Here is a 22,019-nt window from a genome sequence, read left to right on the forward strand (position 1 = left end):
TTTTACACGTAAATTTTGTGTCTCTTTTATCTTCATTTTTATTTTCTCAAATTATCAGTTACGATTTTACTCTATCCGATAGCCGTCTTCCGCAACAATTAATGCCCAAACCCGAAACTTTTAAGAATAATAACTATCCTTTTAACCATCGATTAACTTAATTTGTGCCTCCTAATTATCCTTTTAAGAACATGCGTGCGACATTTTTTAGATTTATGTACAAGGTAAATGAGTTTCAATGATTTGCTTCATCCACTAAGAGTGGCCCAAAATTCATATAAACATAAAGTGGGAAAAATCTTTAAAATATGACCACTTTCCAATACTAACAAGATCACCAAGTAAAAAAAGCAAAAGTTTTCTTATATATATTACTACTAAACACTGCACTATCTCTTCTTACACTAAAATACTCTGGTTTTTAAAACAGACCATTTTTTCTTCTTCGTCCTCTCACTTTGCAAAATTATTAATATACCCCAAAAGTAATTAAACCCACCATTATATATACATACATATATATATGTGTGTTTGTAAGCATGTTTAAGTGATTAATGGTGGGGTTCGATCGGACATGACAGTAACGACATTATTGAATGGCCATGCAGATGAAAACTGCTGCAATTGCTTCAACGTGAGAATCTGATGTATGTCCGATAATTTTCGTCGGAGAAAACTGTGTTCGTATCGGAGTCGATCGTTGTCCGTCGTTGCACGGTGACAGTGGTAAAGAACAGACCTCAGCCGGTTGGTCAATTCTCTGTTCTCGGCTCGAAGCCGGTTCACCTGGTTCCTTAAGTTTTCTAAATGCTTCTGTTTACGCATCCGTGACCTCCTGGCCGATTCCCGGTTGGATATCATGCGTCTCCTCTTCCGTTCGTCGACGAGGGAGGAATCCGGTTGGTTCGGTTCTTCCGAGCCAGAGTTCGAGTTGTTTTGGTCTGGGGTTGGTTCATCTAGAACGTAACCCAATATTGCGCCGGGTTCTATTGTTTGGAAAGTGGAGAAAAGCTCCGGGCAATGATCCCACGGCGTGAAGCCGTTTTCAAAAGCCGGAAAAGGATAGTTGTCGAACTTTGAACCGGAGGAAAACATGGCCGGAACAGTTTACAACATGGCTTTAGTACTACTACTAATAATTATCGAAACAAAATAAAAAATAAATCAAAAGCTTCTAAAATTATAAGGGAAAGGGAGGAAAGGAGGAGAAAAGGGAAGAAAGGCAGCGTAGGAGGCTCATATTTATGGGCGAACCTGAGGGGTACTGCGGGATCCACGTCATTGAATGAACAGTACAAATCAAGGGTATTTTAGTAAATACATTATACTTTGGGCCAGGGGCATGCAACTATGTAAATTACAGTTCTTGGTTTCGTAAGCAATTTGGTTCCACTAATAAAAATAAATAAATTGACATAAATTATTTCACGTATGACTCTCAACTTTAATCGAAAAGTTTAACCTATATAATGGGTCTATCCTAAGTAATATATTTTAATTTTATATAAAAAAGTGATTACGTGCCAATTATTTCATTCTTGCTTAGTCACGAAGGAACAAAATAGTGTGGGATCCATGGAAGACACGTGGCGGACTGTAATAGGAGGAGTATGAAAATAGCCAATAAATTGGGAGAATGCTGATGTGGAGCCAATCATAAGAGGGAAAGGCTTTGGATCCTTTAATTGATAGCTTTTGAAAGATAGGAGTTAAAATGATTTCTTAAATTACCTATCTTTAGTCGGTTAACTATTACTTTTTACAAAATCATAATAACAATACATTTTGAATATGTTTAAATCATCTGTTGTTTATTCTTTAACAGTGATGCTTATATGTTATCATAAGATAATATCATATAAATAATAAAAAATCATGTTAATATCACCGAAAAAATTTAAGAAAGATGATCATAATAAAACTAAAACGTAATATTAAATATGATTTTAAAAAAAAGTTTTCAATGCTAGTAAACCAATTGCACATTATATATTTTTCTTGATCTTTTAAATTTTTTTATAATTTTAAAAGGAAAGTGTATTTAATAAAATATAGATGAAAATCTTTAAAAAAAAAAATCAAATCTATATTTTCTCTCTTGCTTTGCATCGCTTCTTTTTTTTCATATTTTTTTTCATTGCCAGCAAACTTATGTAATTAATTAACTCATATTTTTATATATTATTCCTATAATTTCATATGTTTACTCTTATTTAATAAAATTAACAATTATTATTTTAAAATTTTCACTTATTTCATTAAATTAAACTTTTTAAAATTATAAAATTTAATAATTAAATATATCGTTGAGATTTTAAAATCATATAATTATATCATATTATATGGTGTCAAATTCTACGCCATGTTTAAACTATTATTTTCTCTTTAAAACAGTCCTTCATATTCACGTCAGTGACAATTACTTGCCTTTCCAATTAAAAATGAAATTTACGTTAATTTTATGTGTTCATTTATAAGTGGTTCGAACAAAGTTAAGGCCACATCACTCACAATTACTGATTTAAAATTAGGGGAAAAAAACAAAAGATTTCGACTTTTGATTTATTATATTTAAAAGATCAAAGATCTTATTTAACTTTTAATTCAAATAAACGAATGTTTATTTCTTAAAAAAAATAAAATATAAATTGTTTCTAGGAATATTCTTTGGGCATCTAAGTGGTAGATATATGTCATCTTCTTTATAAAGTATATCTGTCTTATATGTATCCAGATCGCAATTAAAATTATTAAAGAAATAACAATTAAAAAATAAATATAAAATTATAAAAGCTTAAGGATGTTAAAGTTTTTTTGAATCTTTACAAAATTATATTAAATTAAATCTTTTAATATAAATTTTTATCGATTTAAAAAATATAAATTTCACATGACGGATTTATATTGTCATATGATAATAATATCTAAGAAAAAAACTGTTCAAAATAATTATTAAAATTGATGAAAGAGTAAATTGATTCGATTTTTCAATTCAATGATTTAATTAATTTAAATTCTTAATTTAAAATTTTGATTAAGTCATTAATATATGACATTGTTAATTCATTTCATATTCTTATTAAAAATGGTGTTGTTTCACCAATTTTTATTACTTCATTGGTAACATCAAATTATATTATTTATTGTTATTGATAATAATTTAAAATTAGGCTTGAACACAATTTTTTTTTTCAACGGGTCGATCCTTCGACAAAGAATTTCAAGCACATAACTTGACCCAACCCTAATATTAATGACTGTATATAGTTATATTTTACACATAAAAAATATATTAAATCTTAAAACTAAGTTTAGCCTAATACCGTAGGCGAGTTAATTATTTAGTTCAATACGACATCAAATTTTTTATTTTGAAAACTATGACATTTGAAACTTGACATGTGAGTATGACGAGTTTCAATAATATATATATATATATATATATATCCTAGAAACTTTATAATAAATGTGGAAACTTTATAATAATTGTTATATCCTATAAATAATCTTCGAAAACTATTAGTTTTGTTACGATTGAAAATCTTAGATAAATCTTTCGTTCACCGGAGGTATTAAAGGATCCATGATTTCCTCGTAAAAATTACAACATATAAATAAATTTTATAGACACAGAAACTCGTATAGTCTATTAGAGTAAAATTTAAGATCTAATTATTAGATATATCTTGCTTGCTGACCTATAAATAGTCATAATAACATTATATCTGAGGTTGTCACCTTTAATCTAGAACCATTACAAATACCTCTCGTCCGCGATCGAACAGAGTGTAAAGACTTTCTCCTTGATTACTCCCCCATTATGCCTTTAACTCTTTAGAGGTTGTTAGTGGGGTGCACGTGGACTTTGGTGTTGGGATTGTGTGATATTATTGATGGTAATGCGTATGGTTAAGTTGTGCAGCTCATGGCAGATTGTTTTTGCTATTCTTTAGGAGTGTTTACGTTGTTTTTGCGTGCTTGTTGAAGATCGATGAAGCCTTGGTGTCTTGGTGTGTTCTTCAGGTTGAGTGAACCTGGTTCCAGCTGTTGTTCGGTCATTCCCCTTCAATGCTGCTCTGTTTGTAGTTCAGTATCGGTTGTCCTTTCTATTCTTATTTCTTTAAGCTGATTGGATTGTATGTGTGTTTGTGTGAGTTTTGTTGTGGTTGGGGGTATGCTTTACGTGATGTAAGTGTTCATTGTATATGTTCCCTTCCACCTCTATGTTCACTCTTTTTCCTCTATTTAGGGTTAGGGGTTTTTTTTAATGAGGGCCTTGAGGTGGTTTACTTTGCATCAGCTTATAATACAAAGTACCATTTTTCAAAAAAAAAAACATCTTATCATCGACAATGATTTTCCATCCAAATCAAAGAATTAAACTCATCAACTGAGAAAGCTGATTCATCAACAATAACCATTCTTAATAAGTAGCATTCAGTAATTCCAGGTATCAAATTCCAAAAGAAGTGGCATGCATGCGTGTGTATATATTTGAAAATAAAATTGTGATCTTGTGAATAGATTGAAAATTAATTAGTACAACAAAAGAATGTAGTTTTAATCTTACGTGCATTCTCTTTAAGCTGAAATAAGAATGACAGAGGGAACTGGCACAAAACATATTATCTAAGGGACACTGCTTTGGTCCAAGCTAGACAGAGTTTTTGGACTGAGAATGGGGAAAGTGCACCAACTATAAGACGATGGTGACAAATTGAACCCAAGTGAATCCGACGATACATCGGAGTATTTTCGGTTATGGGGATTCGGTTGATACATTCTGGAAACCACATGAAATGGCTGTGGTGGTGCAACCCGGACGGGCGGCGGCTGCGGCGGCGCCCCACTCTCTGAAGGCGAGACGACTGCGTTTGATGTTGACCACCGTAAGCTTTTGAACCAAGTCCCGGAAGTTTATGGGGTCGACCTTGTAAACTTTGGGCGGTGACGGTTGCAATGGCGAAATCGGCTTCTTCCCGGCTTCCCGATCGGCTTACGAACCGAGTGAAGCGACGCATGGAAAGGCTGCGAGTCCTTTGACCCTCTTGCTAAAGCCGAAGAAGAAGATGATGAATAAGCTTCCATTTACGACTAATTTCCAAGCTTTTTCTTTTATTAATTCGCTCGAGGAATTTGAAATCCAGAACGTGGTGAGATATGCCGATACACACGTTGTATATATGAAGAAAATAATTAAAAGAAAATGGTAGCGACGTCGAATGGTGGGATGAATCTGCAGAAAAGGAAAGAATTCAACTAACTATTCTTTTGTCAGCAGCAGCACTTAGCAGCCCGCCATGGTCAAAGTGCCTGAATTTTGACCAATCTCTTTATTCATTAAAAAATGAATTCTTTTTCCTTCCGCATTTTTCTTGGCACCATTCGTGTGTTCAACGATGTTTCTTTGAAAGGGAAGCAAAGGCATGGAAATCTCCATTTATATTTAATAAAATTAATTTATTAAAGTATATTTGATGGATTTTAAATGTAAAGAGGTATCAGCATAAATCCTGATTTAATGAAAGGAACATACCAATTAGTTATTAGTTTAATCTTAATTGATTTTTCCACACTAACTAAAATATTTTTTATGTATGCAATTATTTACAAAAATTTATTATGAGAAGTAATAAAGATTTATATATAAATATATTAATTTCACAATTAATCTTCAAATAAGAGTTTTTTATTGTATACATTTTTATTTTATTTGGTTATTTTATTTCAATAGTCTCCAAATAAAATTCTAATTAAACTAACCCTTGATATTAATTCTATTAAAGTTTCAAGTAATAAGATATAGCAAACGAGGGGTGAAGGTCACTTGTATCATGTGATTTGCCTTTGATTAATTGAAATTTTATTCATCTTATTTAGTTCCTCAATAGTATTCCGCTTGTATGAAAGCGTTTATATCGTGCGGTTGATCAGTCCCCACCCGCCGCCGCCTGCCCGCCTCTTTGTTGGACCTATCTATATTTAATAACTTCCCATTATACTACATTTTAAAAGGGAGATAATGACATTCCCAGTAATATATACAAAAAAATCTATTATTGGTAATGTAAGATTAACGAGAATGACATTCTCGGCCAATCAAACGGGGGAATGTGAATTTCATTCCCGGGAGAATGTGGATTTCATTCTTATGGGAATCTCACATTCCCCCAACCAAACACACCCTTAGGAGGCGTTTGGATGGGGGAATGTGGGATTCTCATGCGAATGGAATCCACATTCCCCGTTTGGTTAGTCTGTGAATCTCATTCCCGGTAATGTAATATTACTAATAGTGGATTTTTTGAGGTATATTACCGTGAATGTCATTACCTCCCTTTCCTTAGGTATTGTTGGATTACCTGCGTTTTGGACTAAAATGTCCTTAAATATTTTTTCTTCAAAAATATCATTCTTCTGTCATTGAATAATGAAAATTCTACGAAGGTTAAATTACAAATTTATCCTTAAACTATTTTAGATTTACAAAAAAAAGTCTATAATTAAAATTTTATATGAAGTTCATGGGTTAAAATAAAATTTTACTCTTTCATTAAACCTTTTTATATTTTCAATTTTGTAAAAAAAATTATATAAATTTTATGAATTTAAATTTTTTAAAGAAAATATATAAATATTTTCCAACTTGTTAAAAAATAAATATACATTCCAATAATCTTTTATTCCTTTAACCAAACATGATAATCTTACATTCCTCCTAAACCATCCAAACACAAAATACAACATTCCCAGTAATTCTATTCCCTAGTAATCTTACATTCTCACTGGTAATCTTACATTCCGTGAACCAAATGCACCCTTAGGGTAAAATATTTATATACTACAGGTCGTTGAATTATGTTTACATGATTATTTTGGTCATTAAATTTTTAAAATTTGTAAAATAATCATTACATTTATTGACATCTTATGAAATACTCATTACAATGTTATAATAAATTATAAAAATTTGATAAATTTAATGATTATTTTATAATAATTTTAAAAAAATTATGTTCACGTTATATATTTTTTAAAATTTTAATAGCTAATAATGATTTAAACATAATTTAACAACTTCTAATATACTTTAACCTTTATTTAGTGTGAATGTGAACCTTTTATTGTGGTATTAGTAGTTTGTAATAAATGAAGTTTGATATATTAGCGTTGTTTTTGTATTATTTTTATACATTATACTATATTTTATAAGATTTTTAAATTATTTTTTATTCCTTATCAACCTTTCTAGATGCTTATAACAACAACCGTCTTGTTCATACTCTTAACTATGTAGGGTATGCGGTTTTAGAAAAAAAAATCTAGTTTTGTCTCGTTGGTGTGCGATTCATTTTTTTATTCTTGTTGATCAACAAAAACACTAATTTTAATGTTAATTTTCGACTGTCAGTATTTTTTTTGTTTTTTTTTCTCTATGTCGTATCTTTATTTTCTTTTGTTTTTTGATTTTCAATATATTTGCCAGTGTTGCATTTTTTCATCTACCTGTGTTACGCGTTTTTTTTAATATGTTTTGGCATATTTTTTCGATTTTTTTGGCTATTTTTTCATTTATCTTTTTTTTCTTCTAAAAGTTGATTTGACATCGTCACGACTTATCAAGATGACGCTTCTATGACATCTTGTTGATATTCCCTGCTTTAGACCCTCATATTAGATTTGAACACTTAATTTGCGTTCGTGGATAGTTTTTCACGTCGTTCGAATCCGATTTATGATTTTTCAGTGGTCTTTTAATAGTTTGATCTCCTTTTGTTGTTTGTTTGTCAATGCAATTAGATTTGTTTATATCTATCTTTGTTCGAGCTTTTTGGTTAAATTTAATCTTTCTTTGTATGGTCCTTATGTAATCTTAAGCTTCTACAATTTGTTTCAATAATTATAGGAAATTTTTCTAATTATATGTTTAATTTACGACTGTGATTGTAAATCTTTATTGTAATTTGTGATATTTCTTATTTTAAATAAATTAATTACTTCTATAAAAAATTATTAGGGTACTTACTCGTACAATTAATTTTTCTCGATATTTAATTCTAGATTCATCAAATATCAATAATGCCATCAGACTGAAGCACCTCTATATCATCATCATCATCGAGGATTTATTAACTTTAGGGTAAATTATAGAAATTGACAATTTTGTTTGAGTTTTATAAACTTTCTCTCACAAAATTTTAAAAAAAAAGATTTGGTCACTTTCATTTCGTTTTAATTAAGATGTGATCACTGAAGGTTAACGATTGTTAAATCTTTAACGGTTTGCTAATTTGACATGATAAATATATAAAATTAAAATTACATCATTTTTATGTAGATAATATGTGGACTAAATTTTTTGTCACTTTCTTTTCATATTTGTACACTTTTGGTCACTTAAGTTATCGTTTTATTAAATTTTGGTTACTATGTTATAGTTTTATTAAGTTTTGGTCACTTTGACGTTGAATATCGTTAGTTTGAATGACGTGACCCGTTAGTAAAATGGTACAATTTTTATTTTAACCCTTACACTTTAGACAAAATATTGATTATGAGTCTTTTTTATAAATTCAAATTAGTTCATGAACAACATTTTCATTTATCCATTTTTAATAGGTTCTCTTCTCAATCCCATTATTATTCATCTTCTCTCTGTTTCTTTTTCAGACATCCCTGCTCCATTGCTCCATTTGTCTTTTTTCAAGGACTCGTGCTACATTTCAAGAATAATGAAAGATTTCCAACTTCCGATAACAAATAATAATACCACAAGTTCAGAGAAAAATGAGAGGGTAGACATCTAGAGATAAAATGAAACTGAGTAATCTCAGTTATACAAACTAAAATTCAATTTTCAAATATTAAGATTATATAATGTCAAATCCAACAAGGAACAAGAAGACAATTCAATGGATCCAAATAACCTAATAATCGAAAATCAATCTTCGTGGTATTTTTCCTCGAGAAAATGCCTCCAGTGAAACATAATCAATGGATCCAAACAACCCGATAACTGGATATGTGAATTCATCCACTGAATTCAATTCAAAATCGATTATCTTCAATGTCGAATCTTTGTTTTTGCTTGAACAAATAATTTTTCGATTCTAGATCCCTATGAATCGACGTTAACCCCTACTGCCTGCGCGATTTGTCGCATCACTGTCACCGTATTGGCCTCTGATTACCTCATTTCCAAGTCACCAAAACTTAGTAAAACGATAATGTAAGTGACTAAACCTTAATAAAATGACAACGTAAGTGACCAAAAGTGTACAAATATAAAAAGGAAAGTGACTGAAACTTAATACATGTGTTATATACGTGGAAATGCTATATTTTTTATTTTATATATTTATCGTGTCATGTCAGCAAACCATTAACCTTCAGTGACCAGATCTTAATTAAAACGAAACGAAAGTGACATATCTTATGTTTTTGAATTATGTGAAGAAAAGTTTATAAAACTCAAACGAAAGTGATTTTTCATGTAATTTACCCTTAACTTTATGACTGTCCTCATAGTTATCTATTTATGCGTGTATATATATATTGATTAAACTAAGATGATTACAAAGTAGTATTTATTTTAAATATTCTCAACTATTTGACAATGAATACTCAATCACTATGATGCAGTCGTTGATGTTCGAACCTATAACTTTTAAAAAAACATCGATTCCTTTAATCACTAAAGTAAATTAGTTTGTGCCTCTATTTATATATTAAATAAATTACTTTCACCGTTGTTTTATTATCGTTTGACTCAACCTGGTCCAAGCATGATGAATATCTAACCGTCAAATATGTGAATAATTGAAGATGTAAAAAAAACATAAATTATGTTACTGTTAATAGTCTTAATTTTAGGAGCGCGTCGAAGAGAACTGAAATGGGTTACCTCAGCATTTCAGGAGAAGGTTACTGCTGCTCTACATGCAATTGAGTTCGCATATTCCCTTAACTTCATTCCGATAGAAGGTACAAACTAACTTCGGATCGGAATCTGGGAATGAAGGACAGTTACAGGATCGAAGAGGAACCTGGGTATGTGGAAGAACAGACTGCAGAGGATAGACGCTGGATTGACCCCAATAGCTCATTTGGTGATCTTATACTCGTTAGGTTCTATGCATTTCTTTTTCTTTTTCCTTGCCGGAGAGTTTCATCGGAATATCTCAGAATTGGCGCAAGGAAAGGAAAAGCCATATGTTTCGTTTGTTTAGAGCTAATGTTTATCCTTTCATTTTAAAAAATCAATCAACCAATTATTAAAAAAATTCAAGTTATTAAATTCTATTTTAAACTAACTTAAAATTTATTACTAGTTGAGTTTATAAAATTACCAATGAAATCGAATTTTTTAACATCAAATCAAATAAAAAAATAGTTTTTTTAGTCGCTCACCCGCCCCTTGTATTTTAGTTATTCTCTTGTACTCTCTTTCTATTAATGGAAGTTTATGTTTAACAAATGTAGCTCTTCATACAACATGATACATTGCCGTTAAAGAAAGTTAATGGGTATATGCAGTTTTTAAGAAAGAACTCGCCAGCAGAGTATAGTAATGCTCCGCCGCCATCGATTTATCTAGTATCGGTTCTTTTAACATCCATTTTTGTCCCGCCATTTTAGGTAAACCAGTCCGGCTTGATAATGAGTGATGGCACCCGCAACAACCAGGACGTGAAAAAGTTGGTGGCTGTGCCCGGCAATGTCGAATTTCCCAGGCATCCACCGCTCCGGAATCCTCGCGGCATACACCAAAGCTCCAACACCATACAGCACCCCCATCAGGATCTCGTACAACGTAGTGTGAAGTGCCTCGGGCTGCTGCCAGAACAGTATAAGCTTGTGAAGAATGGGTGCTACCCCAGACATTCCCATGCCAAAGAAGAGAGATGCCCTTATTTTCCGAAACTTTGGTCTCTGAAACATCGGCAACAATGAAAACAAGATCGCTGCGATCCCCAAGGAGGTTATGGATCCCAAATAGAGGTTGCAGAAGAACGGGTCACACATGAAAGAGTAATACACAGGAGGATAAAAGGAAGTTGCTATAAGAGCAGCAATCCCAGCATAGTCTAATCTGAGCAATATATACGACAGGCGTTCGGAGTGGCACGAGAGGAGGTGGCAGGTGCTGCTGGCTAGCAAGCAAAACATTGCACCACCCAAGAAGGCGAAAAAAGGCCATCGTGTTATCGGCTCCTTCATACCTTGCTGCGATTTAGAAAGAACATAAAAAAGTACAAGCTGCATGAGCCTCCCAAGATGCAAAGTCAATTACCAACAACAAAAAGAACATCTTAAGAACATGAAACATACCAGAACTTGAGAATCAATGTGGTTTCTGGCAGATGAAAGCTCAGGTAAACAATTATACAGATGTTCCATAACATGCCAACGTGAGAGTGAAGGAATCAAATTCATTAAAGGAATAGAAGTCTTTAACTCCTCTCGGAGTTTTTGCAAATCAGGCATCTTCTGTAAGGAAGGCAAACAAGTCAGGATATCTGATTGCAATCTGTGTAAATCAGCCTTTTTCAATGCATCGGAAATCTTCTGCAGAGCTTCTAGATCGACGACCCTTGGAACCTTCATTGCAGTGTATATGGTAAGGGAAAGGAAAATGAAGAACCCGATCAAATGCCTGAAAAAGGTAATAGTCATACCCAACATACCATAGCACAAGTGGCAAAATATCAATACATGACCATACAAAGCAACAGTCGCCTTAGAAACATGAATTTACAAGACTATAATACTAAAGAAATGAGTAGATTTCAATTGATAACAACATGGAAGTTACTTCACAAATCAAGACTTGTTTACATTTCCTCCCAAAATCTCTAATTCTTCTCTTTCCAATTCTAAATAGAAAGGTGAAAACACAATTCATTTGCTCATCACAATTTCCACAAGACTTGGTACATTCTGACGCATGTGATCATATGACGACAAGGGCTTGTGAGGGTTCGTACTTTGTCAATTTAATTGATGATCGTTCAAGGAAGATTCGAGTTTATACATTAAAGACAAAGGATCAAGTGTTAAAACAGTTCAAAGCTTGAGGAAGAAACAGGGAGGAAGATGAAATGCATCGAAACAGAAATGAAGGTGACTCACATGGACCTTTTGATTAATATATAGTTACCAAAAAGCATGAGATTCGATATCACAAGACACCTCAGCAAAATGGCTTAGCTGAGAGAATAGATGGACCATTATGAAGGGCAGATGTTTCCAACATAACTAAGTTCACTTGCGAGTTTTCGGACGCAGGACATACGGGCACATTCCCAAGGACTAGAGATCTAAACTAGACGTGAAAACCTAACAATGGTATAATCTATCCTCATAACAAGCTTAGCCATAACTCATAAGTTATATAATCCAATTCAAAAGAAAATAATCATAAATGGTGATGTGCTCGTAGAAGATCAACCAATGGCCAATGCCATTGATAAGGTGGAGACCAAGCTAGACAGCGTTTGACAACAAAACTAAAACAGGGTACATGTAAACAAGGAAAGAAAGCTTACGTCCAAACATTCAAAGTCTCATTGTGAATTCTGAAGATGCTAAGCAAAATCTGCTTCATAGGCCATTCTGACCTATAATGGCCTAAAATATACTCATTGTCCCTCAAAAATCCAGGCAATGAGTGGTACTCTACCAGCTGATACTTCACCTTTTCCCACAATCTCTTCCCTGTCCCATCATGTGGAGGGCTCACCAAACATATCTCCACTGCATCAGCTGGCATATTTGGATCTTCATCAACACCCATGCTCTGCTTTCAGTAAAATAACACTTCATAAACCCTTATGCTAAAGAGAACAAATTCATTTCCTCCAACTCTAAAAAGAAATAAAGGAAGACCCAATGAAGAAATGAAATGAAACGAGAAAAGGGTACCTGAAATAAAACAAAGAAAGTTGACGAATCACCAGCTGAGAAACCCAGATGGGATCCTTCAATAAACACAGAATTCTCACGCGGATGACTCTAAAGCAATCAAAATTTACGTACAAATATTAAGAAAAACACACGAAAAACAAGTTCCATTTTAACAAGAAAGATGGCAACAACAACAACAAAAAACTAACCGCAAAAATCTTAAGCAGAGGAAAGTCACGTTCCTAGCAAACAAAAGAAAGAAAATTTAATGGGGCATGTGAAATGCTAAGTTAAGAAAAACAATCCACTATTCACAAAGAAGGGAACATTGAAGGAAAGTAAGAAATTCGTTGAAGAGATGCGGAAATACCGAAGGTGGTTGTTTCGTTTGGTTCCCTCTGTTTGAACGAAACAAATTAAACGTGGAAATGTTTAAAAAAGGAAAATAAGGGATTAGATTTTTTTGTCAGATTCCGTCATTAATCCCCGATCCATGCATAAATAATTAAACTAGAACATTAATTAAATCTACAAGTTACGTAGAATATAAAGATTAGTAATAGAACTCGACTTATTAGATCTAGTATACATTACTTATATCATGACCAAAATTTAAAATTTTAAAAAGCACGGGATTGAAAATGACCAAATTTGTATATAAAGGACTAAATCCATAATTTTTGTATGGTGTAAGTATTAATAAACAAAAATTGATCACTCTTTTTTGCAGTGGACCCCTAGAACTTTCATGGATTTTGCAGTAATATCCAATTAACTTTGGAAAGAATTTGATTGGGATGTGTACTTTTCGTTGGTCGGAAATTTCATGATTATATGAATAGAAAGGTCTTCATCTTCGATTTTCTGTTTATTCGTGTAAAAATAATTTTTATTAAGTTAATATTATTATAAAATAATATTTATTTTAAATATTTTAAACTCGGGATAGACTTTCTCGAATGGGAATAGTCTCTGATGAATTATGTACCTTATGCAATGAGACCCTTGAATCAAGAAATCATCTATTTGTTAATTGTAGCTAGGGATGGCAACTCAACCCGAATCCGACGGGTTCCGACCCGACCCGACCCGATCGGGTCGGATTTTTTTAAAAAAATTTCGGGTTCGGGTCGGGTCGGGTTTTTTTAAATGTACTATTCGGGTCGGGTCGGGTCGGGTTTAGGGTGAAAAAAATCCGACCCGACCCGACCCGAAAAATATATAATTTTATCCTATATATTTAGGGATAATTACAATAATGTCCCTCCATATATAATTTTTTTCAATTAAGTCACTGTTTTCATTGAATAAAATTTTTTTTATTATTATTTCGGGTCGGGTCGGGTCGGGTCGGGTCGGGTTTCTAAGTCATATATTCGGGTTGGGTCGGGTCGGGTCGGGTGAAACCTTAATTTCGTCGGGTCGGGTCGGGTCACGGGTGAAAAACCCTTTCTTCTCGGGTCGGGTCGGGTGGCCCAAAAACCCGACCCGACCCATTGCCATCCCTAATTGTAGCTTTCCCAATTCTCTGTAGAACTCTATTTTGAATCATACTAACATGCATAATACACACAGGACTTGGGATTCAAGGATCGAATAGGCTTTTCAAGAATGAAAGGGTAAATCTATTCTTTCCACCATACTGAAGATAGCTTGGATCGCTTACATCTACTCGATTTGGGAGGAAAAAAATAGAAAAAAATTTAAAAGAGGGTCAAGAACAACTGATCAGGTTCTTAAGTCGATAAAGGAACTTGTTCGAACTCAACTCAGTGACTGAAACATTAATAGAATAGATAATGTTAATATTAACTTATGTAGTTATTGGGGTACATACTAATCATTTTTTGGTGTAAGTTGTTTATACTCCTAATTGGGGAGTTGTTGTTGATGAACTTTTATTCATCGGATAATAAAATTCTACTTATCTAAAAAAAATTCTTTAACTATAAAAATAAATTAATTTGTGTTATTTAAAGATAAAATTTAAATTACGCTTTCAATATAAAAATATTATATTAATCGGTTATTATTTGATGTTTCATTTTTTTCTGTTTTAATAGAAAATTGAAAGTGGTTTGAATAGATAAATTATTTGCTTGTTTCATTCCTCAATATTAAATCAAAACTAAATTTTGAAATTTGTTTAATGAAAAATAATACTTTCGAAAATTACTACTCCTAGAAAAAAAATACCTTGCCTTTTCATTGAAAACAAATTATGGAGAGCTGGCTCTTGGCAGGGGCGGGGCACCCTGAGCAATTGCTCATGGGCCCGCTCTTTTAATTTTCACAATTAGGGCCCCCTTCTTTTAATTTTTATAACTAGGGCCCCCTTTTTTAATCTTTACATCTAGGGCCTTATTCTTTTGTTATTAATAATGTGTTTGACGAAGTTTAATTATTGTTTATAATTTATTAATAAAATATTAAATTAATTGTTCAGATTAATGAAATATACTTTCGTTTTATAGGATTTATTTTTTGAGTTTTCGCTCAAAACCTAAAAAATGTCCGAGACGGTTGTGAAATTATGTGTGGCGACAATTATTATTTCATATAGATTTTTAACGGTTGTGAAAGTTTCTACAATTTGGGATGCACTTTGTGATAACAGATCCCAAGTCCACTGGCAGAAAATTATCTGGTTTCCTTTGCACATTCTTAAGCACAGTTTGATTTCTTGGATGACATTACTTGATAGACTTCCAACAAAAGTGAGACTTCACCAAATGAGAATTATCAATGAATGTCATTGCTTATTTTGCAACGATCCTTGGGAAACAAGGGAGCACTTGTTCCTCCATTGTCATATGGCACAGCAATTATGGAATTCTGTTTTCACTCGCACTAGTCTGCAACATTCCATAACCTCTTGGGATGTTTTTTTTTTTTTTTGCATGGGAAAGCTCTACTTGGAAAGGTAAATATTTGCTAACTTTGATCTTGAAGCTTGCTCTTAATTCCCTCATCTATGTCCTATGGGAAGAAAGAAACAGGAGGCTCTTTCAAGGTCGTTGTAGAAACACTCAAGAGCTATTTACTGTCATTAAGGATGTGGTGCGATTCCAGCTGAGGGATAGGAACATAAATAGGAATGATAGCACTAATTCTACCCTTTGTACACTTTAGAATATAAACTGCTCTTAATTCTTTTGTATGTAAATTTTTTTTGGTAAACAGAACGCTGTTGGTTTTGTAGCAGTTTCTGTTCTGGTTGTTGAACTTGTTCTTTGGATAATGAAGACGATTATTTATCCAAAAAAAAAAAAAAGATATGTTGGTGGATGCATGAAATTCCAGGAATTTCAGTAATGGATTTTGATTCGACCTTCCAACACACGTGATATTTTGTTGTCATGGCAAAATCCATTGGTAAACACCCATTTGGTCGCCGTTCATCACATTTATTTTATCCAAATTGTCTCGCGCGCGCCCCCGGGGGGGGGGATTCAGCAGAAAATGAGCCACAGAGAAAACCCGAGAAGGAGTCTTGCAACTTGATTTATGGCTGAAAGAAGAAAAAAAAGAAACAGGATCTGCAAGATAATCTAATCATTTTGCAGATACAGCAGGTCCCATCCACTTGAAGTTATCCACATATGACTTCGGCTGCAAACAGACATTTTACAAGATAATATATACTGCCTGTGAAACTGAGTATTAGCACCTGGGGATAATGATTACAATGGAAACTACCTAGATAATCTCTTAACCTTTATCAAAGATTCCAGTGCGGTAAGGGGGCTCCTAAGAAATGCAACCTTAGTTCATTGATTTGTATTGCTTTACGGCCCAAAATCCAGTTTTTGTTGTTATGTATCTCATGTTTGATTTCTTTTGCATTGTTTATTAGAGTGCTGATTAATCCCGCTGTATTTGTATTATGCCTTCCTGTCGTGTTTTGCATCACATTATAGATTTTATAACTGCGTTATCTCCGATCTGATTATAGCTTTGCATCACATTTTGATATAATCACACATTTGATCTTTATTATTTACATATTATCTCAATTTAATAATACTTATAATAAACTAAATTAAATTTAATTCTTCAATTGAATGATGTAACATGTCATTGGTGTCATGTGTCGTGTCACATATCATCATTCGATTGGAGGACTAATTTTATTTTATTTTAATATATTTAGTTTTCATCAATTTTTTGTTAAATAAAATTAGTCTTTCAATCGAATGGTTACACATGATATGACACATGATACAATGACATAGACATCATTTGATTGGATGATTAAATTTATTATAAATTTATTTCAAATTTGACCCCTAAAATTTTATAAATTTTAATTCATCTTTACTAACTTAAAATCACGCATCTGTCCGGATGCAAATACTATTAGGGTGCGTTTAGTTTACGGAATGTAAGATTATCAGTGGAAATAAAAGATTATCACTAGAAATAAAAGATTACCAGGGAATAGGATTACTGGGAATGTTGTATTTATTTTGTGTTTGGTTGGTTTAGCAGGAATGTAAGATTATCGTGTTTGGTTAAAAGAATAAAAGATTATTGGAATGTATATTTGACTAAATTGTCCTTATTATATATTTGTTTTTTTAACAAGTTGAAAAATATTTATATATTTTCTTTTAAAAAATTAAATTCATAAAATTTATATAATTTTTTATCAAAATTGAAAATATAAAAAGGTTTAATGAAATGATAAAATTTTATTTTAACCCCTGAACTTCATATAAAATTTTAATTATAGATTTTTTTTGTAAATCTAAAATAGTTTAAGGATAAATTTGTAATTTAACATTCGTAGAATTTTTATTATTCAATGACAGAATAAGAATATTTTTGAAAGAAAAAAAATTTAAGGGCATTTTAGTCCAAAACACCGGTAATCCAACAATACCTAAGGAAATGGAGGTAATGACATTCCCAGTAATATACCCAAAAAAATCTACTATTGGTAATGTAAGATTTCCAAAAATGACATTTCCAGCCAACCAAACGGAGGAATATAAATCTCATTCTCATAAAAATCTCACATTCCCCCAACCAAACAAACCCTTACGCTCCAAACTCATTAATGAAATGATCAAAAGAAAATAGCGACAACGCTTGACCGTCCATTTCGCCAGACGTGAAAGATGAAAGCAGTTTATCCAAACCGTTTATATATGGAAAACGGTTATCTTCCTTTTTTTTATTATTTCAACAGACGAGGATTGCTGTGAGACGAATGTGGAACTTAGTAACTGAAATTATTTGGCTAAACTAAACTATATGTCATTAATTTATACTTGAATGATTATTTTAATTATTAAATTTTCATAAACTATAAAATGATTTTAAAAATTTATCAAATTACTATAAAATATAATGATCATTTTATAATTTTTTTAAAATTAACAATCAAAATGATTATTTGAATATTGTTGAGTGGCCTTCAATATACTTGAATTAATTTTCAACACATTTTTGTAACTTTAGCAACGGATTGACCGGAACCAAATGACTTTATTACATTATATATTTTTTTAATCTTTTAATTCAACTTCTGGGGTTCCTTTTTCTCTCTCAAATAACTTCCGGCAACCGAGCTGCAGGAGAGCAGCTCGGTGTTGGATTTTATAAGGAGAAAAAGAATCTCAGACGGTGGTTTTGACGGCCGTTGTTCTTCTTTGATAGCTTTTTAGCGGGAAAGAAAGTTATTTTGGCCGTTCCGAAGAGAGGCAAAAGAAAAGGAAATAAAGAAGGTACGTTATTCATCCATTTTCTCTCCAAATTTCAGAAAGTTGCGATTAGATTTCATGTTAAAATTGATTTGAATTCAATCCCTATGTTTTAATACCTATGAGGAAATTCAAGGGAAAAACAATTGATTAATTCGATATCATTTCTTCAGTTTGATCATTGAATTTTAAATTTTCAAAGCGATCGATGAAAATTATGAATTTCGAATTTGAGTTGCTTATCAAATTTCTGCAATTTCATTTTTTTTTCTAGATTTGTTATTTCTGAATTCAAATGGGAAAGAAGGAAACAATTAGAAAGAAATCTCCTCCTCCTACTAATCAACCTGTTAAGGATGTTTATCCAACGCCACCTCCATTACCAGTTAAAGCTCCGAATAATGGGCGGAAGAATGGATCAACCACAACAGGGAACAACTGTGCTTCAACTACCACCAAGGATTTATGGGATGATCTCTTTGATGGAGGATATAGAGCAGACGTTACCATCAAAACAGATAACGGTGACATCATCTATGCACATGCTAATGTTCTTGTAAGCATTCCTTATATCCATATCGATTTTTATTGTAAATACATCCTTCATTTCGGATATTAACCTATTATTTCTTAAACAAATTCTTGACTCAATCCCTTCACTGGATATTTTTCAACAGGGCATGGCTTCCCCAGTTTTAAGAGGCATGTTGAAAAGAGCAAAAGGATGTGGCGAAAAGAAACCAATTTCCATCCATGGTGTTCATCAAGATGCAGTTCGAGTTTTTATCCGATTCTTGTACTCTTCCTGGTAACCATTCTTTTCCTATTGCAGATGCTAGGGTTTGAACCAGAATTTGTTAATAAATTGTATGAATCAATCGAAATAAATATCCGCCATTTATTGCATCATGCAACTATGTGATAATTTGTTGTTGGCTTTCATTTTGCAGTTATGAAAATGAAGAAATGAAAGAATTTGTGGTGCCATTGCTGGTGCTGTCTCACGCATATAATGTGCCTCGATTGAAGCGAGTTGTTGAAGTAGAATTGGAGCATGGATTGCTGAATACAGAAAACGTAGTTGATATTTTCCAGCTTTCATTACTCTGCAATGCACCTCGGCTAACTCTGATTAGTCACCGAATGATCTTAAAGAACTTCAAGGCTGTTGTTGCTACTAAAGGATGGAGTTCGATGAGGAACAGTCATCCAGGACTCGAAAAAGAGCTTCTGGAATCAGTGATTGAAGAAGAGAACGTAAGTGATTTTCTGAAGGCTTTTCTTCGATACCATTGTTATTAGCACCTAGATGCAGTCTCTTGTTTAAATGTCTGAATGTAATTCTCAGAATCAAAAGGAGAAAATCAGAAAATCGAAGGAACAGAAGATCTATCTTGAATTATTTGAAGCAATGGAGGCTCTTGTTCATATTTGCAGAGATGGTTGCAGAACAATTGGTCCACACGATAAGGATTTCACCCAGAACCAAGCACCTTGCAAATATAGAGCCTGCAAAGGGCTCGAATTGCTCGTTCGTCACTTCGCCGGTTGCAAATTGAGAGTCCCCGGCGGCTGCATTCATTGCAAGAGAATGTGGCGGCTGCTGGAGTTACACTCCCGTCTCTGTGCTGATTCAAAAGTTTGTAGAGTTCCTTTATGCAGGTACCTAGGAAAACCATTCTTGTTTTGGTTTTTTTGGTTACTTCTATATGCGAATTGAATTACAAAAATATGGTTGATGTTGATTTGTTCAGTAAGTAATAATCCTTTTAGATCGATTAATCGTTCCATTCATTTCTTATAATAATTGAGAATGCTAAAACCCAAAGTTTTATATTGCAGGAATTTCAAGGAAAAGATAAGGAAACAAAGCAAGAAGGATGAGATCAAGTGGAAACTACTAGTGAAGAAGATTTTGAGAACAAAGAGGATTAGAGGAAGTGTATCATTCCTTGTGTCCTCTAATTCCATCTCTTCATGACGATCAATAGTATGCAGTGGGATTTGCTACATGACATGACTATCAAAGGTTCGAGAAAAATTATTTCAGACATCTTACTCATCACGTCATTTATGATCTTTACTGATAAAAACAATTCATTTCACTATTTTTTCTAGTTATCATTCACACTCTATGTTTACATGGAGAAAAAAAGTGAAGATTCATTCTTTGGGGGAATAAAGTGAAAATGGAGAAAGAGATAAAAAAACAATAGAGTAGAGAGAAAAAGTGTGAATAAATGTCGGTGATTGATCGGAATCATAAATGACGTAGTGAGATAGATTCGTATAATAATTTTTCAAGGTAACCACACTTACTGAAGTGGCATTTATTTGTAAAAAAATGTAGTTATTCCATTTTTCTTCTTGTAAAAAAAAGGGGAGGAAAACAAGCCGTTTGTAGATTAGTAGTTCAATATTAACTATTGCATATAAAATTTGTTAAGTTTTATATAAGTTATAAAATCCGACTTTTTTTAAGAGGATCAATTAATGCATTACATATATTATTTATTTTTTATTTGAATGTTGATTATAAATCTGCGTTTGTATGAATATTTTTAGTTTTTAAAATTTATTAAATTGTTGTTTAATTTAACAAAATTCTCTGATTTAATGAATTAGCAGTTCTGGATTATCCTTCTTTTACTTAAGCAGCAATTTAGCAGAAAGGTAGATCTGATTATCACAGTTGTAAGAAATTTTTAAAATTTAACATTTAGGGATTTTATTGTGATAACTGGTCTGTATCATTTATCAAATAGGCCATGATTAGAGATGATTTTATTTTCATAATCCGATCAGTTATATCAAATAGGCAATTGTTATACTTCGGAAGTCACTCTAGAAACATCAAACTCTTCGCTAGTCAAGACTTTCGAATATATTTCTTAGCTTACCAGCGCTTTTGAGGAACTCATATCCTCATGCCACATGAATACTACACTTTCTAGACTAACTATAGTGCATAGACAATACATCTAATAGACTCGTGTGATTTATCAGCGTAAAATTTAATATCTAACGATCAAGTCTATTTGACTTATTAACTTATGAATAGTCAAATACGCCGTTAAAGATATCATTCAATTTGACTGAGAGGAGGACCCTGGCTTCCATAATCTTTACATTTATTATTACCATCTCACCTTATGACAAACTCTCTCTTACATAGAATATAATAAGAGGCCAACGATTATTCTTTAATTAACCACGACTCTTACATATATATTAAAAACAAAAACCCCGTAAATAACTGATAAGGTAAATCTATTTCTATCGATAATTAAATTTGTTTCCATTAACAAATGTCAATGGTAAAGATTTAATTATTTTATTTAAATGTAATTTCAAAGAGAACCCGCCGAGAACATTGAATTTTGTCGACAAAAATACAAAGGAAGC

At 32.4% G+C, this 22,019-nt stretch overlaps 4 protein-coding genes across 7 annotated transcripts; 1 reads left to right on the forward strand and 3 right to left on the reverse strand.

Moving 5' to 3' along the window:
* Positions 1-381: 381 nt before the first annotated feature.
* LOC120181621 (bZIP transcription factor 11-like) lies at positions 382-1,306 on the reverse strand. The gene has a single exon (XM_039186710.1). It carries the CDS (start codon positions 1,093-1,095, stop codon positions 544-546), a length of 552 nt encoding a protein of 183 aa, XP_039042641.1. The 5' UTR covers positions 1,096-1,306; the 3' UTR covers positions 382-543.
* A 3,323-nt stretch (positions 1,307-4,629) lies between these two features.
* Positions 4,630-5,088, reverse strand: LOC120181771. The gene is made up of 2 exons (XM_039186833.1): positions 4,953-5,088; positions 4,630-4,868 (listed from the first exon to the last, which is right to left on the reverse strand). Exons 1-2 carry the CDS (start codon positions 5,086-5,088, stop codon positions 4,630-4,632), a joined length of 375 nt encoding a protein of 124 aa, XP_039042764.1.
* A 5,460-nt stretch (positions 5,089-10,548) lies between these two features.
* On the reverse strand, positions 10,549-13,319 carry LOC120181696 (heptahelical transmembrane protein 4-like). Of its 4 annotated transcripts, none has more exons than XM_039186783.1 (5): positions 13,277-13,314; positions 12,925-12,980; positions 12,549-12,810; positions 11,332-11,656; positions 10,549-11,226 (listed from the first exon to the last, which is right to left on the reverse strand). In XM_039186783.1, the coding sequence occupies exons 3-5, from the start codon at positions 12,794-12,796 to the stop codon at positions 10,609-10,611; spliced, it is 1,191 nt and encodes a 396-aa protein (XP_039042714.1). In that variant the 5' UTR covers positions 12,797-12,810; positions 12,925-12,980; positions 13,277-13,314; the 3' UTR covers positions 10,549-10,608. The 4 variants fall into 4 exon arrangements, with proteins under 4 accessions (XP_039042714.1, XP_039042712.1, XP_039042713.1 ...); XM_039186781.1 differs by having other exon boundaries at positions 12,925-13,014; positions 13,277-13,294; XM_039186782.1 differs by lacking the exon at positions 13,277-13,314 and adding an exon at positions 13,111-13,152.
* A 5,136-nt stretch (positions 13,320-18,455) lies between these two features.
* On the forward strand, positions 18,456-21,001 carry LOC120181700 (BTB/POZ and TAZ domain-containing protein 4-like). Its single transcript, XM_039186785.1, has 6 exons — positions 18,456-18,638; positions 18,889-19,170; positions 19,292-19,422; positions 19,565-19,871; positions 19,963-20,276; positions 20,457-21,001. The coding sequence occupies exons 2-6, from the start codon at positions 18,910-18,912 to the stop codon at positions 20,593-20,595; spliced, it is 1,152 nt and encodes a 383-aa protein (XP_039042716.1). The 5' UTR covers positions 18,456-18,638; positions 18,889-18,909; the 3' UTR covers positions 20,596-21,001.
* The last annotated feature ends 1,018 nt before the right edge of the window (positions 21,002-22,019 follow it).

The sequence above is a fragment of the Hibiscus syriacus genome, unplaced genomic scaffold, assembly GCF_006381635.1.
Source record: "Hibiscus syriacus cultivar Baekdansim isolate YM2019G1 unplaced genomic scaffold, ASM638163v2 tig00112530_pilon, whole genome shotgun sequence".
Taxonomy (NCBI): domain Eukaryota; kingdom Viridiplantae; phylum Streptophyta; class Magnoliopsida; order Malvales; family Malvaceae; genus Hibiscus; species Hibiscus syriacus.